This window comes from Neopsephotus bourkii, unplaced genomic scaffold, assembly GCF_033783945.1.
Source record: "Neopsephotus bourkii isolate Nb327-2 ecotype Australia unplaced genomic scaffold, CSIRO-AGI_Nbou_v1 NB_284, whole genome shotgun sequence".
NCBI classification, from domain to species: domain Eukaryota; kingdom Metazoa; phylum Chordata; class Aves; order Psittaciformes; family Psittacidae; genus Neopsephotus; species Neopsephotus bourkii.
Genome location: NW_026900793.1, coordinates 65,946 through 85,440, shown reverse-complemented (window position 1 = coordinate 85,440; position 19,495 = coordinate 65,946). Strand labels below are relative to the sequence as shown.

At 36.7% G+C, this 19,495-nt stretch overlaps 1 protein-coding gene across 9 annotated transcripts in view; it reads right to left on the bottom strand.

Annotated features, from left to right (window-relative positions):
- Positions 1 to 19,495, bottom strand: part of DOCK3 (dedicator of cytokinesis 3) — a 184,872-nt gene that overhangs the window by 121,307 nt on the left and 44,070 nt on the right. For all 9 annotated transcript variants that reach the window (XM_061346909.1, XM_061346906.1, XM_061346903.1 and 6 more), the window contains exons 5-8: positions 18,811 to 18,959; positions 10,711 to 10,795; positions 5,962 to 6,003; positions 3,899 to 4,053 (exon numbers count right to left, since the gene is read on the bottom strand). In XM_061346909.1, coding sequence (XP_061202893.1) covers positions 3,899 to 4,053; positions 5,962 to 6,003; positions 10,711 to 10,795; positions 18,811 to 18,959 — 431 coding nt within the window. The remainder of the gene's footprint in view (positions 1 to 3,898; positions 4,054 to 5,961; positions 6,004 to 10,710; positions 10,796 to 18,810; positions 18,960 to 19,495) is intronic.

The following is a 19,495-nucleotide window of genomic DNA, read 5'->3' as shown; positions in this document are numbered from 1 at the left end:
TGGAGGAGTTACAACCAGAAATATGCATGACACTATTTTCCACGCATAATTACTGATTAGGCCCAAGTTTTTCAAATTCAATCACATTAGAATTTCTTTTTTTGTTCTATTCACTCTCCATAATTAAGGTTATTTATAGATGACAAGCAACTCTTCAATCCCAGTTGAGGAAAATAGGGTAACTGGTAAAACAGTGATAGAAACATCTATTCTGGTTTAAGACGCAGGCAGAATAAAAAAAGCCTTTACATGTTTAAACATAAGCTTTATAAACAAAAAAATCTGAGATTTATTTATCCATTTTCATACTTGGTGGATTCTTCAAGCTTGTTTTCAGAAAAAAACTGATCTCATGCTTTTGGAATGCGTCATTTCTGAAATTATGTGTGTTTTTATGCATTTATTAGTAAAAAGGAGCTATTTAAAAGTAGCCAAACCTCATTGCTTTACTGAATAGAGGTTTTTTCCTCCCATCAAAATAATATTACAAAAACCAAAACAAAAAAAAACACCCTTATTCATTGCATCCATCCAGCACTCTGGATAAGGTTTTCCACCAGTTTTCCAGCCCTTTTATAACAGTTCCATCTGAGTCTCCTTGCTTTACCCTAGCAAGTTTAATGCTGAGGCATATGTCGCATTCCCATATAGCAGAACCAAATTAGCTGGCTCTGATGTGACTTGTGCTTGACAAATCTATGTTGACTTGTACTTATCATCTGGTTAGCTTCTCACTGCTAATAGTTTATTTGTTCCAGAACCTCTTGCATTTGTCATCTGACTCCAGCTTACCTTAGGGAGATTGAGGCAAAACAGCTATTAAATACTCCAGTTATCTTGGTAACATCTGCTGATAGCTTAATGTCCCCTTTAATCTCTTCAGTTATTTCATGATTTTGTAAAAAATATATATTTGCTGGTAAAGCATTATAGAATTATTCTTTTTTTCTCCTTGATGTCCTTTGGTAATTGCATTTTTTTTTCATACAATTTTCTGTCTCTTCGCATCCCTGCTTGTGCAATTTCATTAGTTTCTCCTTTTTTATATTTCCTTCCAGACTCCATTTCACCAAAGACTACGTGATACAGACTTTCTGATGATTCCATATATACAATTTCCTTCATATTGAAACAATCTGCTTTTGCACTCTTCAATAGTATCATTAAGAAAGCGACAACTCTCAGATTCCTTTTCTCTGTATCAGTTTACCTATCTTTTTGTGATGTTTATTGACATCTGCCTTACTGGAGTTCACCATCTGTACATTAGCATTATCTTTCTTTCCTTTTCTAGTTACTATCAACTCTTATCATTTCATGATCATTCATCCCAAGGTACTTCTCACATTTGGGGATGTACTCCCCATTTGACTGTAATCAGAACTAGGTTAATGTTCTCATCATTTTCTGCTAACTTTCACACGGCGAAGAAACGGAAGTATTCAAGTTTAGGAGGAAAGATTTTGTTGCTACACTAATGCTTTCCGTAGGTAAGAATATATGACAATTTTTGCATGAAAAAAATGCCAAGTACTTTAAAACATATAAATAAAAGATTGCTATATCTTTTCATATGAGCCATTAACTCATACTCTGATTGCCAGGTTGCTTCTGTTGTGGACTGAAGCAAAGTTTTGACGCAGACATTCATCCATCTAGTTCTATTTACTTTTCGTAATTCTGTCAAGAGTAAAAATTAAGTCACTTTTCCCCGTTTTTTACCTCTATGTTTTACCCCTCCAATACCAACATTCTTATTCTTGCTATCCATATTTCCTCACTGTCATCTTTTGGCTGCTTCTCATTTCTAGAAAGCACAAACCATTGAACACTGTACAGTTCCACATTTGTATTCAGAACCTGGGAATATATCTCAAACTGCATTTCAGCTCCTGCTTCAGATTGCTAATCCATAACTGGTACATGCTATTACTTCAGCTCTTCAAAGACACTGGAGCTTTCACCAGTTATTCACTTGACCTAACTGGGAAATAACTATTGCAACCAGCAGGTTCCATAGGTTTTTAATCTACTCTATGTCCAAAGCAGTAACACTGAAAGACAGTCAACCTCCAATGTGAACTGTCTGGGCAAGGAATTTATCAACCTTGAAACCATTTCAGAAAACTCAATTTGTCTTTTGCATTTAGAATGCAGCGTGCAGAAGCTCTGCTTGTTTTTTACCTTAATGTACTGTCTCCTGAGAGGAAAGAAACTTAATCTTTTAAAGTAGATACGAAAAAATCAGGCTAAATTTGCAGCAGTGTGTTTGTTTTCTGGCTTTAAGTTGCTCCACTAAACCAGAGCTCAGCTTCATTACACATTTCTTCTCCACCACTCTTCAGGACATAAGGAAATGTAAAATTATGCTGTTCTCACTGCGTCAGATCACTGATGAAGAGCTAAGTAATAACAACTGTTTGCACATCAAAACGTTATTATAGATATTTAAATGTGCCTGAACCATTCTCTTGCTTTTTCTCATTATAACTATTATTTTCTTTTTTTTAATCATTGGCAAACACCCTTCTTGAGTCTTTTCCACTCAATGTTTACATACTATGCAAACTGCAGCCCAAAATAATTCTTCTCCTTTTGAGGCAATTTCTGAGACCTTTCATAGTCCGGGGAGCAGCTTCTCCCTTCCCTTTCCCTGCAGCTTTCTTCATCTAAATAATTTGATATTTTACTGCTTTGAGGTATGAACTAATTAATTGTGCAGATTTTTTGTTTTGTTTTTCCATTTTCACCTTTCCCTCTTAACAGCTATTTTTTGTTAATTCTCTCAATAGGGGAATTAGAGGCATGTCCTCCCTAACTACATCAAAACAAGCATTTCTCACCTCGTGGAGGTGAAATAAACACGATGTAGTAGTAGCAGCTTAGGCATTCTTGCCATTTTCTGCAAAATGATCCTTAAGTTGCCTAACTAAATGGTGGCAGACATGTATTTATAAACTGCAGTCAAATCATTAGAGCTTTAATATAGACCACTTTTTTAGCGGGATGTATTCTGAAGAGCTACAAAACTGTTACCACTCTACTCTGAACACTTTGGGTCTCTTTCCTCTGTTTAGAACAAATCTAAATCTAATTTGCTGAAAACTAGGACAGTTTTGACCAGACTAGTGGCAAACACGATCTGTGCCAACTCTCGTGACATGCCTTAATCAAAACCCAAAAAAACTCACAAACAGTGTAGTTTAGATCAAGCTACACTTTAGCCTAAGATACACCTACTTAATTCCTGAGACACAGTGCACATGCTGCAGTACTCTTTACATATTCTGATGTTTTCAAAACACATGCTTGTTAATGAAAAACACAGCACATGTCTTATTTGCTAACATTAGTAACAATTACCCCAATGTCCTGAGCAGCACAGTTGTCCAGTGTAGACACAGGGATGAATATGAATAGTTCACTTTATACTGATAGCAAGAGTAATGAAAACAAGCTACACTGTAACATGCCTGCAAGGCAAGGAGTGGATTGAGCATTAAAGAGCCTCAATACAGCACCCAAATAGCAGCCCTCTTTTCGAAACAGTCATACACCATGGTCCTGTCATTACTGGTATTACACCAGGGCCCTAAAAAGGCAGCTACTAAACACTAAAACCTTCAGTAATATGTGAAGGCAAAGTCAGAAACCTGAACACAGTTCAACTGTTCTGTGGCTTCCATTCTTTGCTTATATGCAAGTACAAAACGTCATATGCAATGACCAGTATTAGTGATGTTCTCAAGCATGCAATGCAGGGCTGTCAATTTATGATTTATCAGCTTTGTCCATCCACTTGTGCCACAAGAACAGCTCATATGTTTCTCTCCAGTGTATTTGCCTTGTTCATAATCTTTGACCTACTAAGCTTTTTAGTTACTTGATACAGTCCTACCTGATCTGCTTGCCCTCTCGAACATCGTACAGAGAAAAAAAGACATCTGTGTCTTCTCCAATTGTATTGTAGGTGAAGCTCTTTAGACTGAGGAAGAAGTGATGAGGCACTGGCATACGACAAGCTTCTCCATGACGCTGACGAATCGTATCCACCTGATTAAAAACAATAACAGTAACTTTTAACTCTTCACTAATAAAGGACACGTGACCAACATGATAACTTTGAGATTCTGCAATACTTTCTCCATCACATAAAACCTTAATCTCAATATATCCTGCCTCAGAGATGCATGTTAGATTAAGTTTTCATCCTGTTTTTCCCCACTTTTAATTTGAATAGCTTGAGAAACCATGATAACCAACTAAATAAGAGATAAATGATTTATGCATTTGAAATCCATTTTTATGAAGTAAACCAATTACATCTATTTCTCAAATATTGTCTTGATTCTGGTACTGAAAACAAACTATTATAAAGTGGTGGTACGGTGGCTCTTGATGATTTCCATTTAAAACAGATGGACTTCAAAGCATTTTTAAGAATAACATTTGTTACCTTATCTCTTTGCAGCAACTATAATTCATTTATCGAGGTCACTTATGGGGCCAGCTAGACTAGGGACGTAATTTCCCCCCCCCGTACTTGCACTGGTGAGGGTGCACCAGTGATAGAAGACGAAATGGCCTCAAGTTGCATTAGATTTAGACTGGGTATTAGGAAAAATTCCTTCACTAAAAGGGTTGCTAAACATTGGAACAGGCTGCCCAGGGACATGGTTGACTCATCGTCTCTGGACATAGTTAAGAGACACGCAGATGTGGCACTTAAGAGACATGGTTTAGTGGTGGACTTAGGAGTGCTTGGGTAATGGTTGAACTCAATGATCTTGAAGGTCTTCCCAAACTAAACACTTCTACAATTCTATGACTTAGAGCCAGGCTCCATAGGCTAGTATGTCCTGCAGGTACATAAAAAAAAAATAACATTGGTTGATAACATGAGTGATCAATAAAGTCAAAGAGAATCACAGAACAGCTTGGGTTGGAAAGCACCTTAAAGATCATCTGTATTCCAACACCCTGCCACAGGCAGGAACACCTTCCACTAGACCAGGTTGCTTTTAAGCCCTGTCTACCCTGACCTTGAACACTGCCAGGGATGGGGCAGCCACAGCTTCTCTGGGCACCCTGTGCCAGCACTTCAGCACCCTCAGTTAAGAATTTCTTCCCAATGTCTAATCTAAATCTCTCCTCTGTCAGGTTAAAGTCATTCCCCTTTGTCCTGTCCCTACACGCCCTTGCAAAAAGTCCATCTCCAGCTTTCTTGTTGGCCCTGTTAGGTACTGGAAGGATAGCAGAAAGGTTTATATTTTGACTCTGTATATTGAGACCTTTTTATAAACAGTGAAAATTGGTGTAGAGATAAGAGAAAGAAGCATAATTAGAAATAAGTTTATTCTTCAATATTTATAGCCCTTTATATCTTTTCTATGCTAATCCTAATGATATCCTAAACTCACTAGGCTTGTCTTCTCTGAGTGCACAGACAGGTATGCACTAACAGAAAATGTTGACGTTTTCAGACTTGAAAAGTAGATTTGTACTAGCTTTAAAAATAAACCTTCAATTGAATTTCGTACTGGATTTTAAATTAAATCCAAGTAAACCCTCATCCTTTCAAGACGGGTACCTGTGAAAGAACAGGTACCTTGAAAAGATTAGATCCAGATTCCATGACCAGGAATGGATTATGTTACTACAGAAAGGATATGTGAAACACAAGCCTAGTAAGCCATATGTTAGCAGGTGGAAAGACAACTTACATACACAGAGAGAGGTTTCTGGTATCACTACAGAAGTTATCTTTTAAGAACAACAGTTAGAGCTAAGGAAGAGAGACCTATACAAAAACTGAAGAAGGACCTTAGTCAGATCATTACTTGGGGATCTCCTGAGGAAGTGTTCTATGGGTAGGGACTTACCCAATGATCTCCATCATACATTTACATACAGTACCAATAACTTTAAGACAACAAAAATCTGTATGTAGATGATGTTTACCTGTGATGTGCTCTGCTGGACACTGTGTCTACTTGACAAATGCTGTGGAGATACAAAACAGTAACACTTAAACCTTTCTGAAAGTTAAGAAATACTTACATTATATCTGTGCAGCATTAGAATAGTCATTTTAAAATGTGACTGTTCAAGGTTATGACCAGATTTTCACAGCCTTTTTTGACAGTGTATTATCACTCACAAGACCACTAGCTTTCCTAAAGACTTTTCTCAGTTAAGCCACTTCTTAGCCTAACTACTTGAATTTACAGGTAGTAAATTAGCTTTTAAAGTAAATGGCTGTCATAAGCTAGACAGAATTTCCAACATTGTAATAGCGTTTCTTTCTGAAAAGTCCATCACCCTATACTGTACAATTTATGTATTCTCTTGCTAAATGGGGAAATACCTCAGTACTAATCCTCACCTACCAGTACATTGTCTATGAAAAGATGCGTTTGTTCAAAACACAGATACGGATTTTAGACTTTGCTTAAACTTATTGTTCTGATCAGAAAATTAAATTCTGATAAATGGTTGAAGACTTTTCTACAATTTCAGGTGACCAAAACCTGTAAAGAAGCATTGAAATAAAAAGCTGCATCTCCAAAACGGAATTCAGAGGATGATGCTGTATTTAAAGTCTTTCATGCTAGAAGATGTTATAATCAGAAAATGGACTGCAAGACTCACTGAACCTATTTAATCTCTGAGGGGAGATTTAAATACTAATCTAAATTGAAAAGGTTTCAGAGAGCTTTAACAACCATATCATTAGTGATTCTGCTATGCCTGTTCCACACACATTCATCTCAACATTAGCATTTTAAACTGAAATATTGACATTAACACTACCATGTTACTAGCCATTCTCTTCATTTGCCTTTTATTACATACCCAACATCTTACTCTGACCAAACACATACACTCTGTAACAGGACTAGCACAATCTGTTGATAACCCCATAGCTTCAAGAGAGATAAGAGCCAAAGAGCGCACAAAACATACTTGGCAATACTTTTTTCAACAAGCTTTGTCACTGTCCTTCACACAGAACCAAAAAATGCCTTTTTACTACAAAAGGAGAGATAATCTTCCTAATGAGACTACATCAAGAAGATATCAGCGTGGGAGCTGGCAAAAGTGCTCACAAGTCACTATCTATCATTTATCAGCAGTCCTGACTAGCTAGGGAGGTCCCAGTTGACTGCAGATTAGCAAATGTGATTGATACCTATCTATGAGAAAGGCTGCTTTATCTGTATCCACAAGACACCTTTATGTTCTGGAAGTGAATTGGAACTTGCAAATTTAAACTGCTTATTCTGAACAAGTTCACAGTCACTATTACTCATTCCCTTCTTGCAAATAATTGTGTTTTTTTCTGTTCCTGCATTTTTTACAGGTAGAGAATGATCACTGGCTCTTCTTTCTCCATCACATTTTTTAAAGTTGTAAAGTACCCTTGCCCTGTGCCAGCATTCTGGAACCTTACCCATCTTTCCAGTGATTACCACTAACATGTCTGATACGGCTTCTCTAGACATTCCGAATGAAATAAGTTCGTAGTTCTAAATACCCTGGAACCTGTAACTACTGCATGAACTTCCACACACACTGTTCAGGTGTGACTCCCTTCCCTTTTCCACAGGTACTGTCAGTGACTTTACCCCCTTACTAGAGCTTGGGGAGGCAAAGAGCATCTTAAGCACCATGCTGTTTTCTTGCACCACATGCAAGATTCCCCCAGTATAAAAACTTCTTTTTAGTTTCCCAGTTACTACCTGTTTGTTCAAAAAAACAAAAACTGTTTCTTGATACAACTGCCAACATTTCCTTGCTCTATATTAATTTGTGCATTGCCTTTCTAACTGCTCTATTAACTCATTCATGCTATTCCATTATACTTTTCTACACTTCTTCTGTCCTTGCTCTTGGTTATCTTAATTTCCCTTCCCTTCACTCTAGTGACTGAAGGCAATGAAGAATTCTTAATTTATCCAGCTTGGCCTGTTAGCAAGTATATTGTGGTTTTGTTTTGGATTTACTGAAAGAACTATCAACCCTACCTACTTCCTTCCTTCCCATGAAACTTGCTTCTCATAATAACTTATCTACCAATATTAGCTTTTATTGTTGTTGTTCCTCCTTCCCTTCCTAATGATACTTGGAAAGTGAACGAGTCCTGTCATTACCAAGTCAGTCTCAAGCAAACCACCTTCTATCTCCATTTTCTCAAAAGATGTCTTCTTACTAGGGGTTAGAACCAAATATACACAAACCCGTCCTCTCCCAGTCTCCCAGCAGTTATGAGGTGATGGCAGCATTAATTTGGCTACTTATTAGGAACTCCTGGTGGTGTTTTTCAGATGAAAGTAATGGCTAACAGCCAGCAGTAACACAGCCAATAGTCATGTCTTACACACACCTGAAGACACACACACAAATCAGTAAATTTAGAGAGAAGCCGAACATATTTGATCACCAGGTTTCACCATTTCTGTTTTCTGCTAATGTCTCGAACATTTGGGTCTTGTGACCCCCTTCAGTAAAAAGCTCCATCCGAGTTTTTCTGACATTCGGCTGGACTTGTGCTGCTAAATGCCAGCTTCAGTCTAGGGGCAACTGAGCTCTGTGGCAGGATTCTGAGAACGTATTTTCCCACAACTTCAAAAGTCATGTAAATTATAAAAACATGTTCCATCATATTAGCTTAAATCACAAACACTGTGCCAGGGATAGGGCAATCTGGTTTCCTTCAGGAGTAAAGCAATGATTTCTGACAAATGTGCAACCTGAAGCCAATAGGTTTTAGCTTCACCATGAATAACCTGGAGAAATGGGATCTACGAGGCCTCAAAGCACAACAGTTCTGACAGAGATGAATACAGTACTCATACAGGAGTCACAAACACACTCAAGTGATAAAACTGAGAGCTGAAAATGATGCTCAAAATTGGAAATATATTTAAGATTTACCAAGGAAAGTAATTCTGAGTCTAATGACTCTATAAAATGCCTGAACTGACTGTCACAGGTAGGAAAGCCTTGTGTGTCACCTCAGCCATTGTTTTGCTAATATGAGACTGTTTTCTAAGTTACATTTAACATTCTATAATCCTGCAAAAAAGAGAGACTAATTGGGCTCTCCCAACTACTCCTGCAAGATTATTTTACAACCTTGTTGCTCATTTGAGAAACTGCTCAGTATTTTTGCCAGGAAGGAGGATTCTCTCCCCAACTTTTTGTGACATAACAGAACCCACACCAAAACCCTCAGATCAACAAAACACCCACTCGTATTCCCCTATGTCAATTCCTGATCAATTTAAGTTAAAAAGATAACAGGTTTTCAGCTATTTTCATTCCTGAAATTGCCTTCTAGCTATAAACTAGATACGATAAGACAGCTGTGTCTTCTTGCATCTACAAACTAAAGCAAGAGACAAGCATGAACTGACTAATGCTCATGTCCTGATACCAGCACAGTGCTGAGCAGCAAACTGCTGTGTGCATTTGCTTCAGGACTAAGATGGGTGACATAATCAGACTATTCTGACAATTCATTAGCTATCTGCTGTACTCTAGGTATTCAGAGTAAAAGAACCCTGCAGAATGAAACAGTAATAAAGTAATCCTATTAGCAGCTTGCCTTGCATTCTCTGAGTCATCACTAATTGAATTTTGTACTGAGTTATTTCTATACTGTATTTGAAGGAAAACTCTGCTGGAATCACACCAAAATCACCTCGGACTATGGCAAATCAGGAACAAACATTAGCAATACTATAGAATGATGAACTTCAATATTTCTTATGTAACAACTTTCATTCCTTTCTATGAAATCCATTGTTACATGGTGCAAAGAATCCAAACCAGCAACAGCATGTTTAGAAAACATGCCTTTGTTTTAAGAGGAAGTACATCTTGCATATCAAACTCCTTCCACCTAGGCGTGTACCTGTCACTCTCTAATCTTAGGTAGCTGAAAGCCAAAACCATTTTAAAATAGGAAATTAAAAGCTTATTAGAAGAGAGCGACACTGTAACAATATTCATGTAGAAAACCCACTATTTTCTTTCAAAGACATTAAGCTAAGAAATTGTATTAAAGTAACTGTTGGTTTGCTTGGCTGTTGTGGGTTTTTTCCCTCAGGAAAGGTTTTCATTCAGTTTTCGCTAACATTCCATGCTGCTTTTCCATTTACACTTATATCATTACCCATAACAAAGTTAACTGTATTACACAGTCCTACTAATAAAGAAGAATCCAAATGCAATTAAACTGTAAAATGCATTACTGGCTTTACAGGTCATTAGTGTCACAATCCACATTTCTAAAACAACCTTAGCTTTGCTCTGCAAAAGTTTAAAAGGATTCCCACTAGCTGTATATGATAGATCTGGTTTTTTAGAACATCCTTTGCAGCTTCTGAAACAACAGATTTTTAAACCCAAGAAAACTGTAGGAAGAAACAACATTCAAAATTACCTTTTCCAGCTTTCATCCCATGTTACTTTGTAAATTAATATATATATATATATATACAGACCATTGCTGAAAGAAAGTTAGCTCATTCTTACTAAACTCTGGGTATAGAGACACTGACTCTTCTGCAAACTGGGGTGCAAATGAAAAACACATTCACCTTACGACACTGATCTAATCAAGAAAAAGAGTAAATAATACACTTTCCCCCTCCTTTCCCTCACAAAGTGAAAACCCAAAGGCAATTCCCACAGATTTCTTACCATTTTATAAAGATCTGAAACACTGATCTGATCCGAATCCACAACCTCAAAGTCCTTCCGAGGAACTAAATCTAGGCCCAAATGTCTGCAAAAGAGAATGAACAATGGTAATTATAATGCATTACAGTGGTCACTATCATGTACAACATGTGCTTACTCAAGGGCAGTGATATGAATATGAAACTATTTAAATCTTTTTGCAACTATTGATTGCTGAACAGCTCATCCTTCTAAATAAAATCAAATGCAAATATCAGAAATACATTAGGAACTTGTTACTTTTTGTTCACTGACTTCAGTGGAGCTGTGGCAATTAGTGCAAGGTGAAACTTTTGGCCAATACATTGGCGCAGGATCCAGAACAAGTTAACTTCATACATGGAAATGGCAAATACTCTGGTTTCAGCTGCATGACTTGAGTAGGTTCCTTCAACACACAATGAAGAAGTTCCATTAGCAACCCTGTTCAAACGTGCAAATAGATACTGCACCTTGGGAAGCTGCTTGGGAATTCCTGGTGTTCATGCAACTAAATCCCCAACTTTATTATTGTATAAACAGTTGGGGGGGGGGGGGGTTATAACACACAATAACTGCAACATCTACAAGAATTTTAATCTGTATTTGTAACACACACATAGCAAAAAAAAACCCCTTTTAATTACTCTGAACTAACAGCTTATACATTTGAGCCAAAATATTTTACCAAAAAAAAACCATACCAGTGTAAAGAGGGTGATTAGTTAAAAGATTCTGCAGTAAAGAAGGCAGTTCAGGTCACAGCTGCATGTGAACAGTAGGCAGCATAAGGTATTTTGCATCCAGAGAAATAAATTAACAACTATTAACAATATTAAGTAATAACTGTATAGTGTAGAACAAGACAATCTAAAAGGTGTCAAAACCCAACTTTGCCTTGTACATCATCAGGTTCTGAGTCATAAGTAGATCTGAGCATTAGAACAGAAAGCTATTCTAAACACATACATCCAGAGTAAAATTGGAAGAAAAAAAACAGCTGAATGAACCATTTTCCTGCTTTCATCTTCTGTAACTGCGATACTTCATTTACAGATGTTTTATATTGAAATACTTTATAGTCTTAAAGAAAAAAAAATAATCAGAAGAGGTGCCCTCATGGACTCTGATACTGATCACAAAGTCAATTTAATTTTGTAATCAGAGAGGGAAACATCCTGCACAAACTTGCTCCTGAAATGAAATGAAAAAATTCATTGGAAACAACCTCTCAGGTACTGCAGAGTAATTGTACGGTGCAACAAACAGAAGGCTCCAGGCTACACAGGGAGTCTTTCTGAGCAATGAACTTAAGACAGCAGCATGGAAGGACACATGGTTTGTATGAAGCCCTTGACACGTGGTTTGTGTGAAGAACCTCCACTGACCACTGAGTTTACCCATAAGTTTCATTATATTCCTCCCAAATTCTTGCTGAAACTTTGTTTAATCAGGTTTTCCTTCTTTAATTATATCCCTAAACCATGACATCTCAAGAATTAAGCTCAGCCCTAGCCCACTTGCTGGCAAACAACTGTTAGGCAGTACTATAACTGCAATTTATATAGTGTACTGACAAACTGCAATTTCCACAATCTTAGTTCTTTGCCAAAATCAATTATTATTTTCAATGGAAAAAGGAATAATTTTCCCTCTTCGATGTAGTTTTCATGCCAAATACTGGTTTCTAAACTCTAAGGCTAAATTGTGAAAGTGATGGTTATACACCTTTTCTATGCTTCGTTTTGATTAAACCTGACAGACACAAGTGGCCCAAAACCAGTACCTGAAAACTGCAGCTGCAAAGAGGAAAATTACTGTATCTGTTCACCAAATGAAAAGATTAAAATAAGAATGCACTAAGTAATCCTTAACCTGCAGCTGCTGCTTGAGCCTACTTATAACAGAAATCTATAAACAGAAATATAAAAGAAATATAATTGAAAAAGGATGGTAAGAGCTAAAATAGTAACATGCAAAGAGCCATCATGAAAGTTTGTTTTAAAAAAGTTAATGCTCATCATATTCACAGAAGTTTTCCTGAATCTGAAATCTAAACCACCTCCAAAATTCCCTGTCACTCCCAGGTAAACACACCCATCCCTGAAGTATATTCATAAAGGAATTTCTCCTCAACATACAGATATTAACAAATTATTTCCTAATAATGTTATCAAGCTCTCTTTTAAGTGCATTACAGTTCCAATGCAGTTACAAAGCACTATTAAAGCTTCACAGAAAAAGCTACCAAAGCTAAGCAATGGTCTGATACTGTTCTATTCTCCTAATTTCAACTCTTTAGAGAACTGAGGTCAAACAGTGGTTGGACTCATTACTCAATTCATGACAAAGGTATTATCTTCTGCTTAATAATGTTCTGCACAACTGCAGTGGCATCTCTGTGAAACTTATCCGAGATCCTATTTTTAGTTAAATCCCTTAACACCATGGATTTTCAGCCCAGAAGATTCTCATTCTCTAATACTATGTTAATCCTGCACAATACTTGCTCCCAGCAAATACAGGTGCCTTGTGCTTCAGTACTAACATGCTGCCAATTATTGTGCACGTGGAAGTCTGGGTTTATGCTCTTCATTTGTATATTCTATTTGTTCCCTGTGAAGGACTGACAACGTAACGCTTGACATGGCAACACTAGTCAGTGGCCCACTTTCACTCTCCAGTATCAAACTATGGGAATATAAGAGCACCAGCTGCCAAGCAGTATTTCTCCACAACACAGCATGCATAAAAATTAGATAATGTGCTGGCTTGTTTATGTGACAGCTCCTCTCTCCACAATACTTTATTTTACAAGCAAATTTATGTGCTTTCTGTCCTGCTTTAACATTGAACTGCCTTTCAACAGTATTTCCCAAGCATACCTACAGAATTGCCCCAAAGCCTCTCAATTAGCTCTTGATAGCATATGCCTGGGATAACTCCAGCTGAAATTTTAGATATTCCTCCTCTTCTACATAGAAGTCTTGAGAATTTTCCTTTCTTTGGAGAAAAAAGAAATTAAAAGTCCACCACACACTGTCTCTAGGTGTCTCACAACTAATATGGAAACAGGCTGATAAACAGAAATAGCACTTTCAATACTGAAAGGGATGGCCATCAGACTACTTCAGATTAACTGGGCTTCTAGATAAAGTCAACTTGGTTTAAACAGTAAGTTCAAAGAACAATCCTCATTTCTAATCTTTCCATTTCCTTATAATACAAATGCTACACCATTTAGAATTCCTAAAAACCTAAAAAAAAAAAAAAAAAAAAAAAGCCTTTAAGATTCACATCCACTCTTAAAGAACAGATTGGGAGAACTCATCACACCTCTAGAGTGTGCAAGATCTCATCCCCTTTGCTCCATAAACATGCACTTTTACCTTGACTCTTGTCAGCTTTAATGTTACAGCCACCCATTTTCCTTGTATTCCTTCTCTCACTATATCAAAGCCTCATTTAATATTATTCATATTTCTCAAACACATTTCTAAAGGTGGTGAAAGGAAAGGAAATGATCCTGACAGTGATTCCCATGAATTATGTGCAGACTTCGAAAGAAGACTTTGAAGGAAATACCATGGAAAATGAAACTGATTAGAAACATGTTTGTGAAAGTTTTCTGTGCAAGCGCAACTTATCTGACAGAATGAAGTTATTTTAAGTTATACAAAAACTGCAGGGGCTGTAATCTGTAAAGAAATTAGTAAAGCACTGATGTAATGCCACACAGGAAATTATTTCTTAACATGAAGCTGATGAGATGAAGGTAAGCAATCTTAGTGAGGAACTGATTAAAGGAAATGGCGGCAAATACATCTGAGCATGGAAGTACAGGACCACAGAGAGGTAATTAAGGCTTCCCTCAAAAACTGATATCCAAAAGTTTCTTACAGTTTTAATCCTTATTCAACCATTACTACCAGTATATTCAGGAGAGAGAAAAAAATACATATTTAGAGAGGAATGGCAACTATCCCTGCAATCTTAAGGGCATTTCACTATGGTTGTTTAAATCGTTCACTCCTTTATATTACCTGCAACAATAACTACTGTAATAAGACATTCTTTAACTCTCAAACTGATTTCCAGCTGTTACCATCTCATATGTACATTTAATACATTGCTCCAACTGCATTTTATGAACTTTGAGCTAATAGTTGCAACACTGCCAGGAGGTGATTATTATTCCTTTTACGTCAATTAAAAAAAAAAAAATGACACTAGGGTACGTCACTCAAAGTCCAAAAATAATCATCTCAGGATGTGAGCACTGAAATTTAGGACAATTTTAAAAACTATGCTTACTTCACTAGATCACAGTATTCCCTCAACAGTGTAATACATGTCAGTAGCCAGTAGGTACTAACATTGCAACTGTCGATGGCTTTGCGACTTCAATTTCAATGGAAGAGAAAGTCCGTGACTTTAAAACAGTGTTTCATTTTATTTGTATGCCAGTGTGAAAGATTTATTTCTAACATCACACACACATACACGCAACTTTTCCTTTTCAATGTTCATTTGTAACTTTTGTCTCTCTGTGGATCTTTCTGTGCAGGATTTATGGAAACTATTTGGAAGATTTCTTTTAATGCAATGACTTCAGTATCATTTTATGTGAAAAAGAAAAACCTTTGACTAAAAAGTAACGGAAGCCTACAAACTCATCTTGTTTATGGCTTTTATCTCTCAAAAATCTCAAACTGTTGGTGGCTCCCTACGCCCTACTCTGCTTCTGAGCCTGAACAGAGCATCTATCCCCACATTTACAGTGAAGAAGCGCCTTCCCTCAGTATAAAAAGGAAATTCATTGTGCTCAGAAACCTGGATGCTTTCTGTTAATCTCCTGACAGGTTTTATATTAACCTGAAAGAATCAATCCTGAAAATGATTTAAAATGACCTCTGATTTTTACGTTATATTAGTTTGAAGAACTCTCATCTGCCTTTTTGTTAAGTAAGATAGGCACATACTGCTGTAATAATTTTTTGCACTGGATCAGAAGCAGATAATTCACATTTCAAACAGAAGCTCTGTGAAATTCTTTCATCTGTTTTTGATGCCAAAGACTGTAGAATGAAACAGTTCTTTTACTAAAGGTTAATTCTGGTTTCCCATTCTAATCACTAGTAAAGTTGAAAAACTTAACTATTCCATTAAACAAAACCCCACAAAAACAAATAATTCAAAATCAAGTTTCTATTTTACTTACAATATGATTTAGAATGAGATGAAGCACTGCAGATCTAACTCCATAACATGATTTAAAATATTATGATAAATTGCAGAATTCAGCTTCATGTTTTCTTTGTTTCCTGCTCTACAACTCTCTCCTTGTTATTTACAGACCATTGGACAATCCCAATAGCATTTCAGACTTCAACAGATCAATAGTCTAATAAACTGTATCCAAGTGAAACATTTTTAAAAACACAAGTATTTGTAACATTCTGTATAAAAAACATGGCAAGAATTCTAGGAAAAAAAACAGCATCTGAGATTTCACCTGTACAAAAAGACAAAGAAGGATTTTTAAAACTGAAAGTCTAAACCCACTAAGATGCTTACCTGAACACAGTAAATTCTGCTCTTTTGAACAACTGGGAAGTACAGCAGTACCACTCACTATATGCACACAAACCCAAGCTAACTGTGGGTAACAGCAAAAGTAACAAAGCATCACAGAAAGGATGCATCCAGGATCATATTTTTGTCATGGGGAGAAAATGTATAAGCAACAGAAAATTGCTTATAAAATAAATAAAATAAACTGCTAGAGTAAGTGGACATCAGTGTTGCGTTATGAGGGCTACTAGTAACAATACAAAAGGCTAGCAGCAGTAACTGTAAAATAAGATCTATTTCTACACTTTTAATAGACCAGACTACAGAGCAAAACCTCTCAGACTAAGTATACAGAAATAAGAAAAATTCCCTGTAGTATTTCTGAAAATAGTCTGATTTCTTTTACAAAAAGTTCTTTACTTACTAATCCAAAGAGTGCATCTGTCCCTTGATCTCCACCAACTCCCATGAGAACACCAGGGATGACTACCAGAACCACTGCCAGTGTATTTAAGGGAAAATGATACCAGCTTAACAAATGGAAAAAAAACTAACCGCTGGTGGCAGGAAGCGTGAATTTCACATCCGTCCCAAATAATACAATGCATTAATGATCAAGGTCAGGATAAAAGTAGCTTTACACTAGATAAGCATACATGCTACATACTGAATGCGTAACATCACCTGTTTCCTGAAAGTTACGCGGTCATGGAATGTCTCAGATTGAGCAAGTCTGTAACTATTCAAACTAGTACAAACTGCATGGATTTAAGGTTTTCGGTTAACAGTAAGGAACGCTAGTAACAACATTTTTCATTCCTTTTATTTTCAAGTGTCAAGTATATCAGCAATCAACATTCTTTTATGACATTATTTGAGAAAGGGCAGTACTATCTGAATATGTATATGAACATCATTAGGATTTTTTTAAAAGATTAAGCCAGGTGGTCATGAGTTTTATGATAAACTCAGGAGAAGGGAGGCACAAGGAAGTCCCAGAAATCCCACAGAAAAGAGTGGTTTTGCAGAAAGACCTTCCGAAATCCCAGACTGCAGGGTGTACAGTTTCATTAAATACCTTTGCAGTCACATGCCTTTTTATGCAGTTCCTTTATTAACACCCTCTTCTGTTTAAGCATGTATCTCTGATAGTATACACCTTTTTCTCTAGGGAAGTGAGTACCTGTTTTTATGTAGTAAGAAACACAACTATATTTTTCCTAAATAAGCATCCTCAGCAGATTAATTTAATCACATATTTATATTTACTGCTTTTACTGATGCTTCTCCATAATTGTCATGTATTAGATTTACCTTTATAGTTTTAATATACTTTGTATGTAACGATTTTACATGAACAATCTATTTTCTTCACTGCTGCACTCATGTCTACTCTCCTCATCTTCTTCTAACATTTTTGCAGCTTCCTGATGCTGATTTTATCTATACATTCTTTGAATAAAAACATCTCGGCATAATGTTCAAAAATGGTCCCTTGGTCCCCTTTTACTCCACTGGGAATGACAACGGAAAATATCTCTAACTTGGCACTGCAGAACAATGACTTGATGCAATCTATTAGTCTATGTCCTTCAAAGCTTGCTTTCAACAAGAGAGAAATGAAATGTAGCATGGGAGCTAGTCAGATCTTGAACTTAGTCAAATATGTCTCTCAGAGGGAGTTCTGAAGTAGGTGACTAAAGAACAGGGTCATAACAAAGATACATTGGTGAAAAACACTTTACTTTCTTCCTTAGCTGTCAAGATCCAGAATCCCCCCCTGCCCCCTTATATTAATTAGCACTAATCCTCCTCCTAGTTGAAAAGCAACGTCTGAGGAGGGCAAGATTTCCTTTGAAAAGGCCATGTGCATTTTATACAAAACTTACTGTCTGATAACATTATGTCAGAACAAAACCAGCTCTGGTGAAGGGCTAGTTTTTGTCTAATAGCTATCTATTTCCATTTCAGCTTTTATCTGAATTGCAGCCACCTTTGGCTCTGAGAAAACCTCTCAGCAAATTCATCATGGAACTGACCAAACAAAGAGAGCCTAAACCTCTGAGAAATTACTTTATCTAAAAGTCTAAACATCACACCTCCAGCTCCAATGTCACTGCTGACAGTGAGATCCTCTTATTGCGCCAACCATGACACCACTTCTTAAACTGAAAAAATGTGGATTTAGTATTTATACAAACATCCTCCCAGGCCTAATATTCACTACATTCATATAAAATATGTAAAGTGACCTAATACTTTTAAAAGTGCAGAGAGACTTGGAAAAGGTCTACTAATAATCAAACAGCTCCTTTTATAGTCATAGTAGAAGACCTAAGCAATAATCTCACTGTAAATGTTGTATTTGATTTCCAGATACTCAAAAGTTCTTCTTGTGTACAAATACTAGTGGAAGGTAAAAGCTGTTGGTTGTTTTGCTTGTATGTTTTATAAAAGCTATTTCAAAACAATCAGAACAAACAGTACCCAGCTGGTACCTGTACTTACTCATTGCCCCAGTCCAGCCTCACTGTGAGGTGTCTCTTGACCTCTCGCACCTGATCCTGTGTCAAGTGACCTGACAGCAGCTGTCTACGTAGGTCAATGAGCTCATTCATCACATGCCGCAGTTTGTAGAAAAGATCTACCTTATGTTTCTGTAAAGGCATATTTTTGGGAGGGGAAGAGAGTGAGAAAGAAATAAAGGGGCATGGGGGAGGAGGGAAGAGAAAGAGGGAGGGAGAGATTAATAAGTTTGGAAAAAGTGTGAGAAAGACAAAGAGAGATAAAGAGAGAGAGATTAATAAGTTACCAAACTTGCATTTATTACCCTACAGGAACATTAATCGACTTTGTACAAGCTTTAAAATAGTTCTATCAAAAAGCAGTGTTAACTGATGCTACTTAACCTAAGTAACTTTGTATTTCTAAAAATTCAGGCTCAGTCTGCTAAGGGGTCCATTTTCTGACAGAATCCAATGCTGTTGATAAGAGGATTTATTATGTACATCAGGAATCACTTATTTCAATCATATAATAAATCCAGTATTTGAGATTTCAAGTAATGGAGAGGTGAAAAAGTTCTTTTTCTGTCAGTAGCTAACATCATGGCTCTGAACAGTAGCAACGATTCACCACAGAAGAAAACCACTCCTAGTATTTTTTATATCCCAGTTACTGACACAGGTATCTA